This window comes from Carlito syrichta, unplaced genomic scaffold (genome assembly GCF_000164805.1).
Source record: "Carlito syrichta isolate Samal-C Ts95f unplaced genomic scaffold, Tarsius_syrichta-2.0.1 Scaffold316427, whole genome shotgun sequence".
NCBI classification, from domain to species: Eukaryota; Metazoa; Chordata; class Mammalia; order Primates; family Tarsiidae; genus Carlito; species Carlito syrichta.
The window spans coordinates 1378665-1396535 of NW_007260523.1; the positions used below are offsets into that span (position 1 = coordinate 1378665).

The 17871-nt window shown below is 37.7% G+C and overlaps 1 protein-coding gene across 10 annotated transcripts in view; it reads left to right on the forward strand.

Moving 5' to 3' along the window:
- SMG7 (SMG7, nonsense mediated mRNA decay factor) overlaps positions 1–17871 on the forward strand; it is an 82276-nt gene that overhangs the window by 44605 nt on the left and 19800 nt on the right. For all 10 annotated transcript variants that reach the window (XM_008074419.2, XM_021707197.1, XM_021707198.1 and 7 more), the window contains 6 exons: positions 6674–6845; positions 8046–8117; positions 8951–9101; positions 9876–10011; positions 13711–13873; positions 14209–14365. In XM_008074419.2, coding sequence (XP_008072610.1) covers positions 6674–6845; positions 8046–8117; positions 8951–9101; positions 9876–10011; positions 13711–13873; positions 14209–14365 — 851 coding nt within the window. The remainder of the gene's footprint in view (positions 1–6673; positions 6846–8045; positions 8118–8950; positions 9102–9875; positions 10012–13710; positions 13874–14208; positions 14366–17871) is intronic.

The window sequence follows — 17871 nt, forward strand, 5'->3', positions numbered from 1 at the left end:
TGCCCATTTCTCTCTGTATTTTGGCTTTATTTTGATTTTACCATTTTTTTGAATGAAGAAGAAAAGAATGTCTGTTGGAGGAAATCAAGTAGCTACAGAGATTGCTTATGTTTTACCTGTACTAAAACATTCATCATAGTTTATCATTGAAAGAACTAGAGTATGGTCTTTTCCAAATTTAGGGCAACTTTTAATTGATACTTTTAGTTGATACTTATGGAAAGAGGGATTAGTGTGCCACTAAATAGTTCTTAAAGCAGATGTTGAAGATTAATTCATTTTATAAGTGACTGTCAAAGCCTATTTGTAAGGCACAATACTAGATGTTAAAGATATGGAGGGAAATGGGAGGAATGCTTGAGCCTTCAAGGAAATATCTGGTCTAAATGAGAAGATGAGTCTGTGAGTAGGTATGGGGTTTTTTGGTCTTGTTTTGTCTTTTTGTCTTTCTTTATTTTATTTTATTTTATTTTGTTGTTTAAATTTTTTTTGCCAGGGTTTTACTGTCACCCAGGCTGGAGTGCAGCAGCATGATCATGGTTTATCATAGCCTCTACCTTCTGGGCTGAGGTGATCCTTCCACCTCAGCCTCCTGAGTAGCTGGCATATACCCAGCTAATTTTTTGGTTTTTGTTTTTTGAGTTGGAGTCTCACTCTGTCACCCAGACTGGAGTGCAGTGGCCGCTCCCGGCCACCGCAGCCTTGACCTGCTGGGCTCCGGTGATCCTTTCGCCTCAGCCTTCCAAGTAGCCGAAATTATAGGCATGCGCTACCACGCCTGGCTGATTTTTTGATTTATTGTAGGGATGAGGTCTTGTCAAGTTGCCCAGGCGGGTCTCAAACCTGTGGGCTCAGGCAATTCACTCACCTCGGCCTCCCAAAGTGCTGGGATTACAGGCTCAGCCACCGAGTCCGACCCCCAGCTAATTTTTTTTTTGGTAAACACGAGGTCTTGCTATACTGGCCAGGCTGGTCTTGAACTCCTGGGCTCAAGCATTCCTCCCACCTCAGCCTCCCGAAGTGCTAGGATTATAGATGTGGGCCACTGCGCCCGGTCTTATCTTCTGATTATAAAAATAATGCATGTTAATTTTAAGAAATTTAAGAATTATACAAATCTCAAAAAATGCTTCATTAATCCTCCTATTCAGGATAAATTGCCACTTTAATATATGCTCTTCCAATGTTTTCATACTTTTTTCTGTAGTTCAGACCCTACTATATATTCAGTCTTGTATCTACTTTATAAACATACTGTCAGTTTTTTCTTGTTTGATAAGCATCTCTGTATATAGGGAATTTTCTCTAATTTTGAATTATTTCCTGAGGACCAGATCTTCAAATTGAAATCATTAGATGAATGAAAGTTTAAATACTGTTGATACATTTTGTTGTTTTCCCAAAAGGTCATCATTTATAACATTTTCCACTAGTTTCTTCTGTTGTCCTTTTATTCCATTGAGCTTTGTGTAAAGTGCAGACATTATCATGAGTTTTTTGCAATACATTTTTTTCTTTTGTCCATAGATCAGTGGATATTGAATAAAGAGGAAAATAATCATATTTAAAGGAACAAGTAGATATTGTAATTCAAATTTTAACTTTTGAAAATATCCACCAATATCCTACAGTACAGTAATGGTTAAATAAATTATGTGGCATAAATGATACTTATGAAGGTTTTTTTAAGATGAGAAAATTGTTGTGTTGTTATTAAGTGAAAAATCATGATAAAAAATTATATATAACCTGACTATGTTAATTGAGTAGTTTCAGTTTAGTGAGATATTAACAAAAATAATATCTTCTCCCCTCTCTCCCCCATCACTGCTTTCAACTGTGCTTTGTTGAATTTCCAGATTCGTAGCATTACTTAGATGGATTCTGTAACTGGTTGCTTTCTCTTTTTGAAGCACAGTCCAGTTATAAAACTTCAGTCTTGCTTCAGATTTTGATCTCTTTTCCTTCGCTCATGAGTAGATGCTAAGGGGGCAGGGGGAGGTTGCCTGTTGGAGGGAGAGAGAAAGCATCTATTTTCGGTAGTGTGCTTTTAGAATAGCCATTATACAGGTTGGCTTTTCATCTTGAAAGTGATTCTTTTTTTTTTTTTTGAGTGGAGTCTCACTCTGTTGCCCCGGCTGGAGTGCAGTGGCATGCTCATGGCCACCCCAGCATCAACCTGCTGGGCTCTGGCGATCCTTCTGCTTCAGCCTTCCAAGTATCGAACTACACAGGCATGCACTACCATGCCCAAGTAATTTTTGATTTATTGTAGAGATGAGGTCTCACCAAGTTGCCCGGGCTGGTCTCAAACCTGCAGGCTCAGGAAATCCACTCACCTCGGCCTCCCAAAGTGCTGGGATTATAGGCTGAGCCACCAAGCCCAACCTTGAAAGTGATTCTTAACCATTTTTTAATGATGTGACATACATGTGACACATTTTCAAGGGTTTAACTAGACATTGGCAAATAAAAACAAATCTGTAAGAAAGTAAAGCAAGAATCATTGTTATCGAGGGGGGCTTGGCATTTGTAAAAACATTTTATTAAGCAGGTGAATAACAAAATCAATAGCATGTCTTAAAATATTTTTATAAGGAAAAATTGAGTAATTTAATTTTGAAATTAATATTTGAACTTTTTATAATCATTTATTCTCCACCTACCTGCGTTCCATAGGCAATGACTAAGTATGACAATTGTAGAAGAAACTTCAAATAACATTATTAGGACTTTTCATTTGCATTTTTACAGTATCTTGATTTGATAATTGGTATGGATAATGATGCTACTAACAATATTATTCCATGCATTTTTCTTAATTAAAGGTAGTGTAGATTTAGCCACCAGACTGAGGAAGTAGACAATCATTGTTTGGCCTAATGGGCTGAGATGAATTTTGAATTTTAATCTTCAGTGTAGTTACAGCCATTGCCATTGAGAAGCAAGCAAGGGAATAACATGATCATATTTACATTTCAAAAGGTAACGCTGGATACTAGGGCCAAGTGTGAAAGCTAGTTAGGATACTACTGTAGTGATAGGAAGAAATGGATAAGATTTTTTTTGAAGTGTAACCAGTAGGACTACAGGCCAGTAGCCTGATGGGTTAGATTTGTGGAATCAAAGGCGGAGTCAGAGCTGATATGATATCAGCTAGTTGAACCATTGATATAAATGGTTTTACCATTCACCGAGATGGAGAACACTAGGGGAAAAGCCACTTTTTTCCTGTTAAATTAGGTGCCTATTTGACCTCTAAGTAGACAGATAATTGGATAAACAATGTTGAGCCCAGTGGAAAGGTCAGAGCCAGAGTAAACTTTATGATTGCAGTAAAGAAACCTGACTTAGATGGGAAGGAATTTAGCACAAGAGGATCTATCATTGCAATTGGAGAAAATTGAGGAGAAATGCATTGGAAGCCAAGAGAAAAACATTTTAGTAAGAGGAAGTTATCAGCCCTATGGAGTGCTGTTGAGAAATCAAGTACAATTTTAAGTGACCAGATTTGACAGCATAGAAGTCAATGGTGAACTAAACAAGTGTCATATTTCTTCATTTCTAAAACTTTTTTTCATATTTTAACATCTCTGAAATAGGGATAACTTTATAAGAGATGGCAAACCACCATTTAATTTGTAGTGTTTTTCTCTGTCAGTACATACAATAATGGTTCATCCTAATTTATGGTATCTTTGGGTTTGATGAAGTTTAATTTCAGAAGAGTGCTGGGGATGCAAGTCTGATTGGAGCGGATTAAGAAGAGACTGGCATGTGGTTATCCACAGTCACATTTTCTGTGGAGATAGTTTTGACTCCTTAGCTAACTTGGCTGACTCAGCTATGGTGCCTCATACAGAACCAAATTCCTGGTCAAAGTAAAGATATAACATCCTACTGTAGGTGTTTTGTTTGTTTTATTTTTTAAAATGTGAAAGAACAGAACAGTAATCTTTTTTCTATAAAATGGGAACCAAGGAGAAAGCATTATCATTCAGGTTTCTGTGTTAATATAAAAAGGTGATATTCTGTATCTTCATAGTCAGTCCTTCCATCTTGACATAAAGACTGAGAAGTGGAGTCATGTAAAGATTACTTGATGAATGGGAACCCAGCAGTTGCTGTAGTACTGCTCCAGTGCTACCTCGTTGTGACTGTTTGGGCAAGTCACTGACCTCTGTGGCACTTAGCTTCTTAATTATAAAAAGAATAGAGTGGGTAGATGCTCAGAGATTCCCTTTCTAGTTTTACAGTACTATGATTAGAATTTGGGAAGAACAAGAGGTGTTAGTTATTTAGCTACAGCCTTAGGAATATCTCCTGGTCAGTATTTCTGTATAGTGGCACGACTAACTTATTAGTCATCTAGATTTAGGAAACTAATAACAAATATCAGGGTCAGCCTGTATAAAGTTATGAAACATCTGTTTCTCTTCTTTAGTTCCCCCTTGTTATTGCCTGTAAACCAAATAGAGCTCTCTTTCCCGGAATCCTTGAACTTGCAGGAGATTTTGTCTGGTATCTCCTGGGTTCAGGCAGAACTTTTATTGCAAGGCATTTTACATGATGTTCCCACCATGTTTGATTTACTTTTTGTGATCTTTCTCTTCTCACTTGATGGTCCAGCCTTGCCTGGTTTTCTAGTCTGTTCTTTCAGTACTTAACCCAATTTTTTAGCTTCTCATGTTTCCTCTTGCCATCTCTCACAGTTATCTGTTTTTAGGGCCTTTATTTTTGGTTTGTTTGTTTTTCATTTTTTGTTCCTTTCTTGTACTTTGTGCCTTTTTCTATTTCTTGATCCTATTAATTCAGGGAATTAACTTGTTTACCCAATTTTATGTCAGCAAATTTCTTGTCCATTACAAATGTACAGGTACAAATAAAAATGAAGTAACTCATCCTTGTGTTTACTGAGAAAGGGTATGCAGAATTTATGTTTAGTGGTGGGAGTTGGTGTTTTGTTTTTTTTTGTTGGTTTTTTTTTTGAGTTGGAGTCTCACTCTGTCGCCCAGACTGGAGTGCAGTGGCCGCTCCCGGCCACCGCAGCCTCGACCTGCTGGGCTCCAGCGATCCTTCCTCCTCAGCTTTCCGAGTAGCCAGAATTACAGGCGCGCGCTACCACGCCCGGCTAATTTTTTAATTTATTGTAGAGATGAGGTCTCGCCTGCCTAGGCGGGTCTTGAACCCGCGGGCTCAGGCAATCCACTCACCTCAGCCTCCCAAAGGCGCAGGATTACAGGCTGAGCCACCGAGCCGGGCTGGGGGTTGGTTTTTATCTTAGGAAAAAGGTGGCACAGTTCATATCTTTCTGAGTCAGGTCCTTAGGGTATTTTATTTTGTATTTTGAGTTCTTCACATGTTATAAAGAGTGGTGATAGAATCAAGATGTTTCTAATTCTGTAACCTTAGATCACCTGATTATTTCTGCTGCTTTCACATCCTCTTCTGAAGAAATGGAGCTTTATACCTACGTATACTGTGTTGCTGCTAGTTTATCACAAGGATAAAATGAGACAAATGCATCAAATAACCTAGGAAGTGAAGTTTTTTACAAACAGAATATTCTGTTGGTTTGTGCTGTTTATCATGTTTCTTCCCCCTCTCTCCCACTCTCCTTTGCCCACTTTTCCTTTCTCTACTCTCCTCTCTTTCTACCTTTCTCCTTTCTTTTTACATACCTGACTTGCACCTTTGGCTACAAGCTCTCTAAGGACACAGATTTTCTTATTCATCTTTGTATTTCTCTTGCTTACTATGTGTCTGATACAGTAGCCAAACATTTGGATGAGTGGAGGCCAAGACTTAACCTTTGAATGAGAGAAACTGAAAAGGAATGGTTAAAGAGATACAAAGAACTATAAAAGTTCAGTGATCAGGCAAAAGACCAGCTGTTCTAAATGCAACAGACAGGTCTAATCAGAAGATGACTAAAAAATGTCTGTTGTGTTTGGCTAGCAGATAACCAATTGATAGCAGTTTTGTAGAGTAATGACAGACAGAGGGGTCGGAGAAGGGAGAGGGCTTATATGGAAACCAGATCATAATGGAGTTGTGAAATAGGGAGCGAATAGGAGTTGTGAAAAGTGTGGACTCCTTTGAAGGAGTTTGGGTGACAAGAGGAAGAGATTAGAAGGTTGCTAATAAGGAATCTAGGGTCAAAGGAGAGTGTTAAGTTTAGTTTTGTGTTTTGTTCTCGTTTGTTTTCTATGAAAGACATTTGGTGTGTATAGGCCACAGGAAAGAAGCATGAGAGGTTGAAAGTAGATAAAAGAATGGGGATGGGGGAGACAAGAATATAATGACAGGCATGTACAGGCAGAGGGATAGCTCTGACTAGGAGGAAGAGCCCCTCCTATTTTTAAGAATAAAGAAGGAGAAAAGGTAAGAATGGGTGATCTAGATAAAGTCTGTAGTACCGTGAGGTCTGTTGTATATGCAAAGATATAGATTGACATAGAGTTTAAGAAAATAAGTCTCATAAGTCTGACAAATACCTTGGCTTGATTTATGATGAATGATACTAGTTATTCTATGAAGGATTATTATATAACTTTCTCAGATATCGGCAGTGTGTGATACTAGGTTCATATCTTATAGTGTGTAAACTTTACTGTAAGAGCACTTCTGACCAGTTGTTAACTTCTAAATCTTGTTAATGTTTTTCTTTTAGTTATTACAAGAACTGTGTACAGTGTTTAATGTAGATTTACCATGCCGTGTGAAGTCTTCCCAATTGGGAATTATCAGCAATAAACAGACGCATACCAGCGCCATAGTGAAGCCACAGTCTAGCTCCTGTTCCTATATCTGCCAGCACTGCCTCGTCCACCTTGGAGACATTGGTGAGCCTTTGCTGTGAAGGAATTGATAACACATTCATCCTTTTTTTTAGAGTAATCATAGAAACTCTTTTTTCCTTTAAGCTGAGCATGTGCATACAATTTAGATTGTCATAAGAAGAAACTATAAAATGTATTGTAATGTATTTTAAATGTTTTAGGAATTCTCAATATTTTGGGATTGGTAGAGGATCTTGAAGGAAATCACTTTCATATTAAGATTTACATTTTATTCAGACCTTATGCAGTATAGGCAAATAATAAACAGCAAAAAATGTTACCAAAGCTAAATTCTTCAAAGTAGTACCATAATATTTTCTGAATTAAATGTCTGTATGCTTCTGTAATAAATGGGGTTTATAAATTACTCCTTCTGAAATTAGATTGCCTTCTTTCCTTCTTACCAGTGTACTCAAAGCTCATTTTTAATTTTGCCTCCCTTTTTTTAAAGTTAAATTTGTATTTCTATTATATGTATTTTATCTGGGAATATTCTGTAACCTATTTATTCATGTTTATTCCTTTAAGGTGACCTAAAAAGGTTGTAAAACAAATTAACTATAGGATTATGTTTTGTTTGTCCTCAAATAACAAGGAGTGGAGAACATTATAGCTTTTAAGTTTGAAGATTTTAGATTTCTTGATGTCATAGATCAATGACTCGATGAGGGGATCACATCAAAGTAAACAGGGAGTTTGGCAGGGAGACTCAGTGACAGTGTGTTTAGGTTGTTTTGCTTTAAATGTATTCTTTGCACACACATAATATTGTGGTAGGTATGAGGCATTTTTAAAAATATTGAAGAAATACATTATTTTCAGATCATATTGTATAGTGTTTTTTGTTTTGTTTTGTTTTTAAGTGCCATATAACTCACCCCTTCTTGTGGGCCGGCTCCAGGTCACCAGCATAGTCCATAGTGGAGCTGGTGATGCATGACACTGGAGGACCTGAAAGTGGGGGCTAGGTAAGCTTTCAAATTGGTTACCTGCTCAATGTCCTGAGTAGGGAAGGCCGATGGACACTTCACACATAATCCTATAGTTAATTTGTTTTAAAGTATTTTCTGTTTTTAATTATCTTAAATTAACTTTAATGTCTATATTATCTTTAGAATTTAAAACAATAGCTGTTTTGGAAATGCCATTCTACTGGTTCTTGTTTTTGTTTTTAAACCAAATTTTTTTTGTTGTTCTTCTTAGCTCGATACAGAAACCAGACCAGCCAGGCAGAGTCCTACTATAGGCATGCAGCTCAGCTTGTCCCCTCCAATGGTGAGTGAGCCTGTCAACTTGAGGTTGACCGTGACACTTTGTTCTTGATAGCAATGTGAAAAATAACTCAAGACTCACTTTTTAAGTTTTTATGAAAGCAATAAATGTTGAGTTTTGGTACTGTCTTATATTTTTCACTTTCCTTGTACATTCCATGTAACCTGCGATGAACTTTTTTTTAAAAAAATCTATTTTTATTGTTAGTAAAGCAAAAGAAAATCTCTTAATGCGATCTAATATTGTTTCTACCACTCTGGCTTCCTTAATTGCTTATAGGATAATTATTTCTTTAATTATCATCATTTTTCCCCTAGAAAAGTGATCTGTTACCTAAAAGATTGTGCTTTTATCTTTTGATAGCCCCAAAATAGGTGTTCGCAGTAATTCTTGAATTAAAGAAACTAGCAGATATTTGATGATATAAATCATTCTTATTAAGCCACATTGAAATTCCTTTGGATTCTCGAAAGAGTCTGAAAGCAGGGGTTGCAATCTGGCTGTACTCTTTTGTTGCTGCTTGCACACTCCAGTGGCAGCATTGAGTGGTTGCATTAGAGACTCTTTGGCCCATGAAGCTAAAAGTATTTACTGTTTAGCCTTTTCTGAAGCCTTATTCAAGTTTGTGGTCCTCCCTACTCTGACTTTTTAACCTATGTATCATAGTATATACCATCACATAAGTGTGCCAGTTTGTAATGAGGTATAGTCATAAGATTTCCTTTTTAAAATACTCTCCATTATTAATTTGAGGATTTAAAAACTGATCATTTGTAGCTTGATAGCAAGCCTTTATCATTCTTGGGTTACTTTAGAATCTTAACTTTCTCCTGTAGGTCAGCCTTACAATCAATTGGCTATCTTAGCTTCTTCCAAAGGAGACCATCTGACCACAATTTTCTACTACTGCAGAAGCATTGCTGTGAAGTTCCCTTTCCCAGCCGCCTCCACTAATCTACAAAAAGCACTTTCTAAAGCACTGGAAAGGTAGAGTTGACTTTTTTCCAAGAGGACTTTGTGTAACCTAGAGCCTTAATCTCTCATATTTTATGTTACAGAAAATAATGACCAGTTACCTGTGCTTCTCTTATTTCTAAACAAATAGATACACCTTAACAGTATGTGTATAGTCACTGAATTTCAACCAGTGTCTAATTTGTTCCCAAATATAGGACTACAGAATGCTGCATACTGACTCATCTGCATGTGTTGCAGTTGAAAAGCTAGTCAGGCCTGGCATGGTAGCTCACGCCTGTAATCCTAGCACTTTGGGAGGCGGAGGCAAGAGGATTGCCTGAGCCCAGGGGTTTGAGACTAACCTGAGCAACTTGGTCAGACCCCATCTCTACAATAAATCAAAAAATTAGTCAGACGTGGTGGCACACACCTGTAGTTCCAGCTACTTGTAAGGCTGAGGTGAAAGGATCACCTGAGCCCAGCAGGTCTAGGCTGCAGTAGCCATGAGTATGCCACTGTATGCCACTGCACTCCAGCCTGGGCAACAGTGAGACTCCAGCTCAAAAAAAAAGAAAAGAAAAGAGAGCAGCCCTCTTGGGTCCCCTCCTGCTCTAGGAGCTTTTCTGTCCTCTCAGTAAATCCTATTTTCCCACCTTCAAGAAAAAGAAAAGCTGATCAGATACAGAATCCTCTTTTTGTGTATCAGATATTTAAATTAACTTATTTTTGCAAACCATAGCCTCCTTTAAACGGTTTTAGCCATTTTGCTGCTGAATATTCATGGAAGTTTTTCTTTCATTTTAGCCGGGATGAGGTGAAAACCAAGTGGAGTGTTTCTGACTTCATCAAGGCCTTTATTAAATTCCACGGTCATGTGTACCTGAGTAAGAGCTTGGAAAAGTTGTGCCCTCTTCGAGAGAAATTGGAAGAACAATTTAAGGTAAGATTTCAAAAATAGAGAATTTTTGTCTTATCTGAATCAGAAGACGTAAGATTTGGAGGAAACTGACTCACAGTTTTTATGTCATTAGTTAACTGAAGATTGGTAAAAATTAAATTTGAAGCTTTTAGAAATTCTTACATAACATCCCCTCAATTTAAAATGAGGTACAGTCTGAATAAAGAAATACAATAAACTGGGCTCAGTGGCTCAGCCTATAATCCCGTGCTTTGGAAGACTGAGGTGAGTGGATTACCTGAGTCCACGGGTTCGAGACCTGCCTGGACAACTTGGCGAGACCGCATCTCTACAATAAATCAAAAAATTAGCTGGGTGTGGTAGCACGCGCCTGTAGTTCCAGCTACTTGGAAAGCTGAGGCGGAAGGATCGCCAGAGCCCAGCAGGTTGAGGCTGCGGTGACTGGGAGTGTGCCACTGCACTCCATTCTGGGTGACAGAGTGAGACTCCAACTCGAAAAAGAAAAGAAATATAACAGTATTTTTACTTAAGTAGCTGCCATTAGCAGAAATTGTCAAAGTGGGGAAAAAATGACTCCTCAGTTTTGAAATGACTACTTTTGATGGTTTTTGTATTCATAGATTTGTGATTCTGTTACCTGCTTTATAGATATTGCCATTCTGCAAACCAAGCTCATTATTCTTGTTGTGCTGCTATCTATCAGTTTTGTGGTAGTTTGAAGGAAAGGAGTCAGAATTTCATTCATTGAGAATGTTTTACTAGTTTGTATAAGGAAATAAAATTAACCTTTGTTCTATTTATATATATGAAAATGATATTTTGTTAGTACATTAAGACAGCAGTTTAAATGTACTATAATACATACAATATGGGAAGAATCTAAGTAAGTATAAGCTTTATTTTCAGTTCATTTATTCAGTAGATATTTGACTGTCTATTGTCTATCAGCCACTACTGTAGGCACTAGGATCAACAGTAAACATGACATTTTGCATTTTTGGTTATTGCTGGGTATCTGTATGCTTGGAGAATTATTTGTAACTGTTTCACAGTGTTACACATTCTAAGAGATTATAGAACTTGAATGGCTAAGATATAAATTAGCCAAATACAGTCAATGTGAAATAGTTCTTATATATAATCAGTTTTAGTTGATACTTTCTATGTGTAAGAGGTTATACTAGATAATTAAGAAATAGTTTGTCTTAAAATAGGCTTTTAGAGTCCCCGATTGTTTTCTGTTTCTTTTAGTGGCCTATTTAAACTTAGCTCATGATATATCATTTGTAAATTGGATATGTAAAAGGAACTAACTTTTTAATGTCCTAGGTTATTCAGCCTGGGAAAGAACAAAAGTCTAAATAGTTTCATAGTAAGTATTCAGACATATGAAGGATTTTTTTAAAGAACGTTTTAGTGTTTCCTGAACAAAAATCTTAAATTTTAAGTTGAAATCTATAGGGGTCCTGGGAGAGCAACCGTTTTGGAGAGGTTTTAAGAGTCAGATTGACAGCCATTTTTCTGGAATGGTTTAGGTGCAGCCCTACCAAATAGCAGGGAATTGGACTAGATGACCTCTTGGATTCCTTTCAACTCTGGTTCCGTGAAAGCTATACTCTCTAGATTGGTGGTGGGTAGTCCCTACTTTAATGTGATCTTCAGTAAGTAAGTTACTCTAGTCTGGATCCCAGTTGACTTTGTACTTGGCTCAACCTCAAACATTAATAGTCTCTTCAATATAGTCACTTACTATAGTGCATTCCAAACTGTATGAGACTACAACTGAATAACTTCACATTTACTTCCAAAGGTGTGGGTGTTTTCTCTTACTATTTATTGAGTACCTACGCGTATCATGCACTTTCATAGGCTCTTGGAGGTATAGAAGAGAGCAACACAAAGTCTGCATATTCATGAACTTGCACTATCATTTGTTAGTAGTAGGATGTATTCATATCACTAATACTTGCGTGCGTACTCTAGAAAATCTTTTGAAGGGCAGTGATCCTTTCAGGAGGACATTGCCTTCTAAAATAAATGCCAGTGGATTTATAGATACAAGAAATACATTACCATATTATACTTGTAAGAAACAGTGCTTTTTAAAAATACAAATTAATGTTCTCATTCTCCCCATGTTATGCATTTCTATAAGTGATTGGGTTATTTAGAAGGTTAGTTGTAGAGATTGAAGGAGAAGTTTTATGGGAAAATTCTAAAGAGAAAGGATTTCAGGAAATTTTCAGGAAAGAGAAATTCTTGATGTCTTGGAAAAGGGTTAACCATTCTAGATGTATAAAATGAAATGGCAGATTGTGTGAAGGCTGAGAGTTGCAGAGTTAAAGTAGAATGGAATTGTTCTCCAGCGATATTGTGAAAGACTTTGCAGTTAGAATCATAGAGCTTACCATGGAAGATTTAGATTTTTTAAAACCACGTAAATATAAACAAGCCAGGCACAGTGGCTCACACCTGTAATCCCAGAACTTTGGGAGGTCGAGGCAGGAGGATTACTTGAGCCTGGGAGTTTTGAGATCAGCCTAGGCAATATAACGAGACTTTGTTTCTACAAAAAAAAATTAGCTAGGTGTGGTAGCATGCACCTGAGTAGTAGTCACAACTACTCAGGAGGCTGAGGCAGAAGGATCACCTGAGCCCAAGTGGTTGAGGCTGCTGTGAGCAGTAATCATGCCATTGTACTCCAACCTGGGTGACAGAGTGAGACCCCATCTCAAAAAAAAATTAAAAATTAAAATGTAAATAAAAATCTAAGAATAGTTAGGATAAAGGCAATGTAAATTTCCAGCATGGTAGGATCTCCTATCACTGCTGGTAGAACTGTAAGTAAGGGTTCTGTTTCCCACCATGAAGCTAGTGACAGTGCTATGGCTAGTGTTGGGTGAAACCAGGAAATTGTCTCTCTGGTAGCTGTCACCTTTGTTAGAGACTTCTGTTTGGAAAGATTGTACCTGAGAGTAATGTAAAACTATTGTAGATATTAAAGAAGTTGTTGAGGCCAGCAGCTGAAAGCATTTGGGTATAGCCTTGACTTCCTGGCCTCAGGTGATTCTTCCATCTCAGCCTTCCAAGTAGCACACACCACCATGCTCAGCTAATTATTTAATTTTTTGTAGAGACTGTGTGTCACTATGTTGCCCAGGCTGGTCTCGAACTCTTGGGTTCTAAAAGTCCTCCCACTTCAGCCTCCCAAAGTGTTGGGCTAACAGGCGTGAGCCATTGTGCCCAGCCAACACATTGTTATTAAGTAAATGCATTATGATGAAGATCATGCATGTACTTCTCTAAGAGGGGGGGAAGTATCAGTGGTAATTTATAGAAACACCTATATATGTTACATCCTAATGTTTGCTTTAGTTTTTTTTTTTTGCCCTCTGTTCCAGAATATGTTCTTGATATGCCTTGTTTATGAAATAAGTTTAATGTGTCAAGCCTATGAAAGAGATAATTTCCTATGGAAAAAAATTGTATTTGACAAACAGCTAAAACAACTCTGTGGTGTCTAGATTAATTCCTGTCAAAACAGAGTCAGCTTGGGAAACACTAGACTCAATTAAAATACTAGAATTAAAAATAAAACAGTTTACTCATGTGTAATTTTGTTACACATGTGGTTGTTAATGCAGACTCAGTTTAATTTTTGTGTTAAAAGATAGTTCCTGTTCTTAATAGTATATGCAATATTTCTATCTTCTTTTACAGAGGCTGCTATTCCAAAAAGCTTTCAACTCTCAGCAGTTAGTTCATGTCACTGTCATTAACTTGTTTCAACTTCATCATCTTCGTGACTTTAGCAATGAAACGGAGCAGCATAGTTATAGCCAAGATGAGCAGCTATGTTGGACACAGTTACTGGCCCTCTTTAGTGAGTATTAAATCATTTAACTTTTATATGTGCCATCTTTTTTGAAAAGCATAATCTTAGGCATTTTCTTTTGTATTGCAAAGCATAGTGACATAATTGTTACTTTGAATCAGGAGTCCTAAACCTCAAGTTCTATCCTTTTATCTGCTGATGCCTCATCATCGTCAACTGCATCTATAATATTTTTAACATGGAAAAGAAAATTCCTTTTAGAAAAAAGCTGAAATACTTAACTGTTAAGCAGACTACAGCAGAAGGCATATCATATTTGAATTTGAACTGGTACACAGTTTCAAATATCTTAACGCTTTCTGAATGCAATTTTGTTTTTCAAGTGTCTTTTCTTGGCATCCTGTGCAAGTGTCCTCTCCAGAACGAGTCTCAGGAGGAGTCGTACAATGCCTATCCCCTTCCTGCAGTCAAGGTCTCCATGGACTGGCTAAGACTCAGACCCAGGGTCTTTCAGGAGGCAGTGGTGGATGAAAGACAGTAGTAAGTGTTTTTAGACTTTCATGGTTAACTTGTGTGCTTCATTTGTTTGATATTCATAGATATGTAAAAACTGCCTTCTAAAGCACAACATTTGAACAATGGAAGACCTTGTATTTTCTGCCACTCTCTGGAAATTGAACTGAAGACCTCTTTGTGTGCTTTTCATTTATTTGTTTGAATTCTTCATTTGAGGCAGTCTTAAGGATTTGTGACTCCCTGTGACCTCTCGTTCCCAGTTGCCATCCCAGAGGGGAAGTTATTTTTCACATTTCAAAATAAATTTGAAATAAAAGTCAGTTTGTTTGTTTCTTTTTTGAGTTGGAGTCTCACTCTGTCCCCGAGGCTGGAGTGCAGTACCATGAACACAGCTTACCACAGCATCAACTTCCTGGGCTCAGGCAATCCTTCTACCTCAGCCTCGTGAGTAGCTGGAACTATAGGTGTGCGCCACCACATTCGGCTAGTTTTTTATTTTTTGTGAAGTCGAGGTCTCACTATGTTGCCCAGGCTGGAGTTTATTTCTTATTTATTACAATAGTCCTCAGTTTTCCTGTTTAAGAGTTAACGGGGAGAGATTTTCATTTCTCTCATTTTCAGTGCATACACTATTTGATGTTGCCTTATAATTTGAATTATATTTGTTTATTTTAAGCATAGAAGATTGAAAGTTTTATTAGGCCAAGTGTGGTGGCTCATGCCTGTAATCCCAGCACTTTGAGTGGCCGAAGTGGGAGTATTGCTTGAGACCAAGAGTTCAATACCAGCCTAGGCAACATAGCAAGACCGTATCTCTACAAAAAAATTTTTTTAATTAGCTGGGCACAGTGGCGAGTGCCTGCATTCCCAGCTACTAGGGGGTCTGAGGTGAAATGGTCGTCTTGAGGAGGTCAAGGCTTTGGTGAGCCGTTCCTGTGCCCTGCACACCAGCCCTGCATGCCAGAGTGACATTGAAGCTCCAACTACAAAGTAAACTAACAAAGATTTTTAAAGTTTCTATACCTTTTTTTTTCCAAGGAAAGTTATTTTGATTCTCACTATTTTCTCTATAATCTCTACTCACAGTAATTCTGAAAGTTCTTAGAAACTATTGATTTTACAGGAATAAATGAAACTTTCAGTGTACTTTTATTACAGGAAGAAACACTTCTGAGATGACTTTTTAGGAAGTTCCTCCCCTGCATATTGAGACATTGGGTTTAAGGAGAGTCTGGAATTTGTGCATGTACATACATGGACTAAGGTCACAACGTAGAAAACGGCCTAGTCCCTCTACTTCATACTTATTTCTTTCACCTAAGTTCCTTCATTTTTGACCTTGTCATGGGTAGAGTTTAGGAACATAGCACTGTATACTGAACATCTCCTTTTAATGTTAGCATGCGTTTTCATAATACAGATTTTCAGACATTGCTTCCTAGCACAAAATTTTCATTTCTTAACCCAGATTATGCAGTTTTTCTACCCTTGTGTACTTTAGAACTCAAACTTGTGTTTGGTTCAACAGTTGTATCAGTAATGCTATGAAAGAAGAGTTCTTTGTTTTATCATTTGCCTATAGAGTTTTCACCCCTTTCTTTTTGTTTTTCTTTTTGAGTTGGAGTCTCACTCTGTCACCCAGACTGGAGTGCAGTGGCCACTCCCAGCCACTCCTGCCTCAACCTGCTGGGCTCTGGCGATCCTTCTGCCTCAGCCTTCCAAGTAGCTGGAACTACAGGGTGTTCTCGCCAAGTTGCAGGTCTCGCCAAGTTGCCCAGGCGGGTCTCGAACCCATGGGCTCAGGCAATCCACTCACTTCAGCCTCCTAAAGCGCTGGGATTACAGGCTGAGCCACCGAGCCCGGCTCACCCCTTTCTTCTTATGGCAAAGAATACTCAGCCAAATGCAGTAGCTTTATTTACAGACATTTCCCCCTCCTTTTCTGTTATTCTCTCTTCCCCCTTCTTCCTATCAAGTTTGTCAAGATCTTTAGAATTACGCCCTTGCAGGTATTTCTTTCTGTCTTAAATTATGTTAATAAACACACTTTAAAAACTAGCCTAGAGTTTTTTTTAAAACTGAAGATTTTCCTATGTGTCTGATATAGTAAAGTAATAGTTTATTAAATAACGGGGGAGAAATCCCTTTGTGAACTCAGAATTTTATGTCTATACAAATAATCTTCAGTTTCTTATGTCTAGGCCTTCTCAACTTTTAGAACTTACTTTCCCTTGTACTTTTTTGAGAACATACTATTTAAGCTAATAAATATTTGAAGTAGTGATATATATTTTTCTTTTGTAGAAACCAACTTAGGTAAAGCAGTATATCATTACATCATCCACTCATGCTTTTCTGCTATCTGGTTTTTTTTTGTTTGTTTTTTTGTTTTTTTTTTTTTTGAGTTGGAGTCTCACTCTGTCGCCCAGACTGGAGTGCAGTGGCACGCTCCCAGCCACCGCAGCTTCAACCTGCTGGGCTCTGACGATCCTTCCGCCTCAGTCTTCCAAGTAGTTGGAACTACAGGTGTGCACTACCATGCCTGGCTAATTTTTTTGATTTATTGTAGAGATGAGGTCTTGCCAAATTGCACAGGCTGGTCTCAAACCCATAGGCTCAGGCAGTCCACTCACCTTGGCCTCCCAAAGTGCTGGGATTATAGGCTGAGCCACCAAACCCAGCCCATCTGTTTTCTTGAAGTCTCATTGCATAAAGACATTGTTATTTCTCAGTTATCTTGTAATTTGTTTTATCTCCCAGGGGTTTGTAGCAGGCATTTATTTTTTTAATATTTGTATACATATGATTACAAAGTTTTTCTATATGTATTTATTGATATTTTGTAAGTAGTATGTTTCTGTATTTCAAAATGCACAACTGTCTGAAATAGTTATTAACTTTCCATTTCCTATGGTGTGATTATTTGCATGCAGTTTCTCTATTCTGGGCACCTAATCCCACTTTTTTGTTAAAATTAGTTGGTATTTACATATTCAAGGATAAGCTTAATAATGTTTTAAGTATAACATGATTAGATAGATGAATCTACTGTAGCAAAATCAGAGTAATTGTTCCCAGGCCAAAACAAAATTATTTTGAGTTATCAGCATTGCCACTTCCACTCATCACATCTGTCCCTCACCCCAGCAAATAAACCTTCAAACCAAGAGCATTTGTTTTCCTAAAAAACAAAAACAAAAAAATCTTGCCCAGTCATACCTAGCACATCAGTTTTATAGATCGCTCTTGTGTTTGAAACACGAGGTGGAATCCCCTAAAAAACAGAATTATCTTTTGGAGGGCAGGCTCCTTGTAGTATACTCGGAATTTGTTCCTCAGGATCAAATGATCAAAGTTTTAAATCTGGAAGTTGAAGTTATGTCACGATTTGCAGAAGAAATGTCCTGAGTTGTGGCAAACAGGTGACTGGTTCTTCTACCATGACAATGCACCTGCCCACACACCACACCAAAAACGGTATGACCCCTGTGCCCGGCCCTACCTATTCACTCTGTCTTGCCCCAATAGAC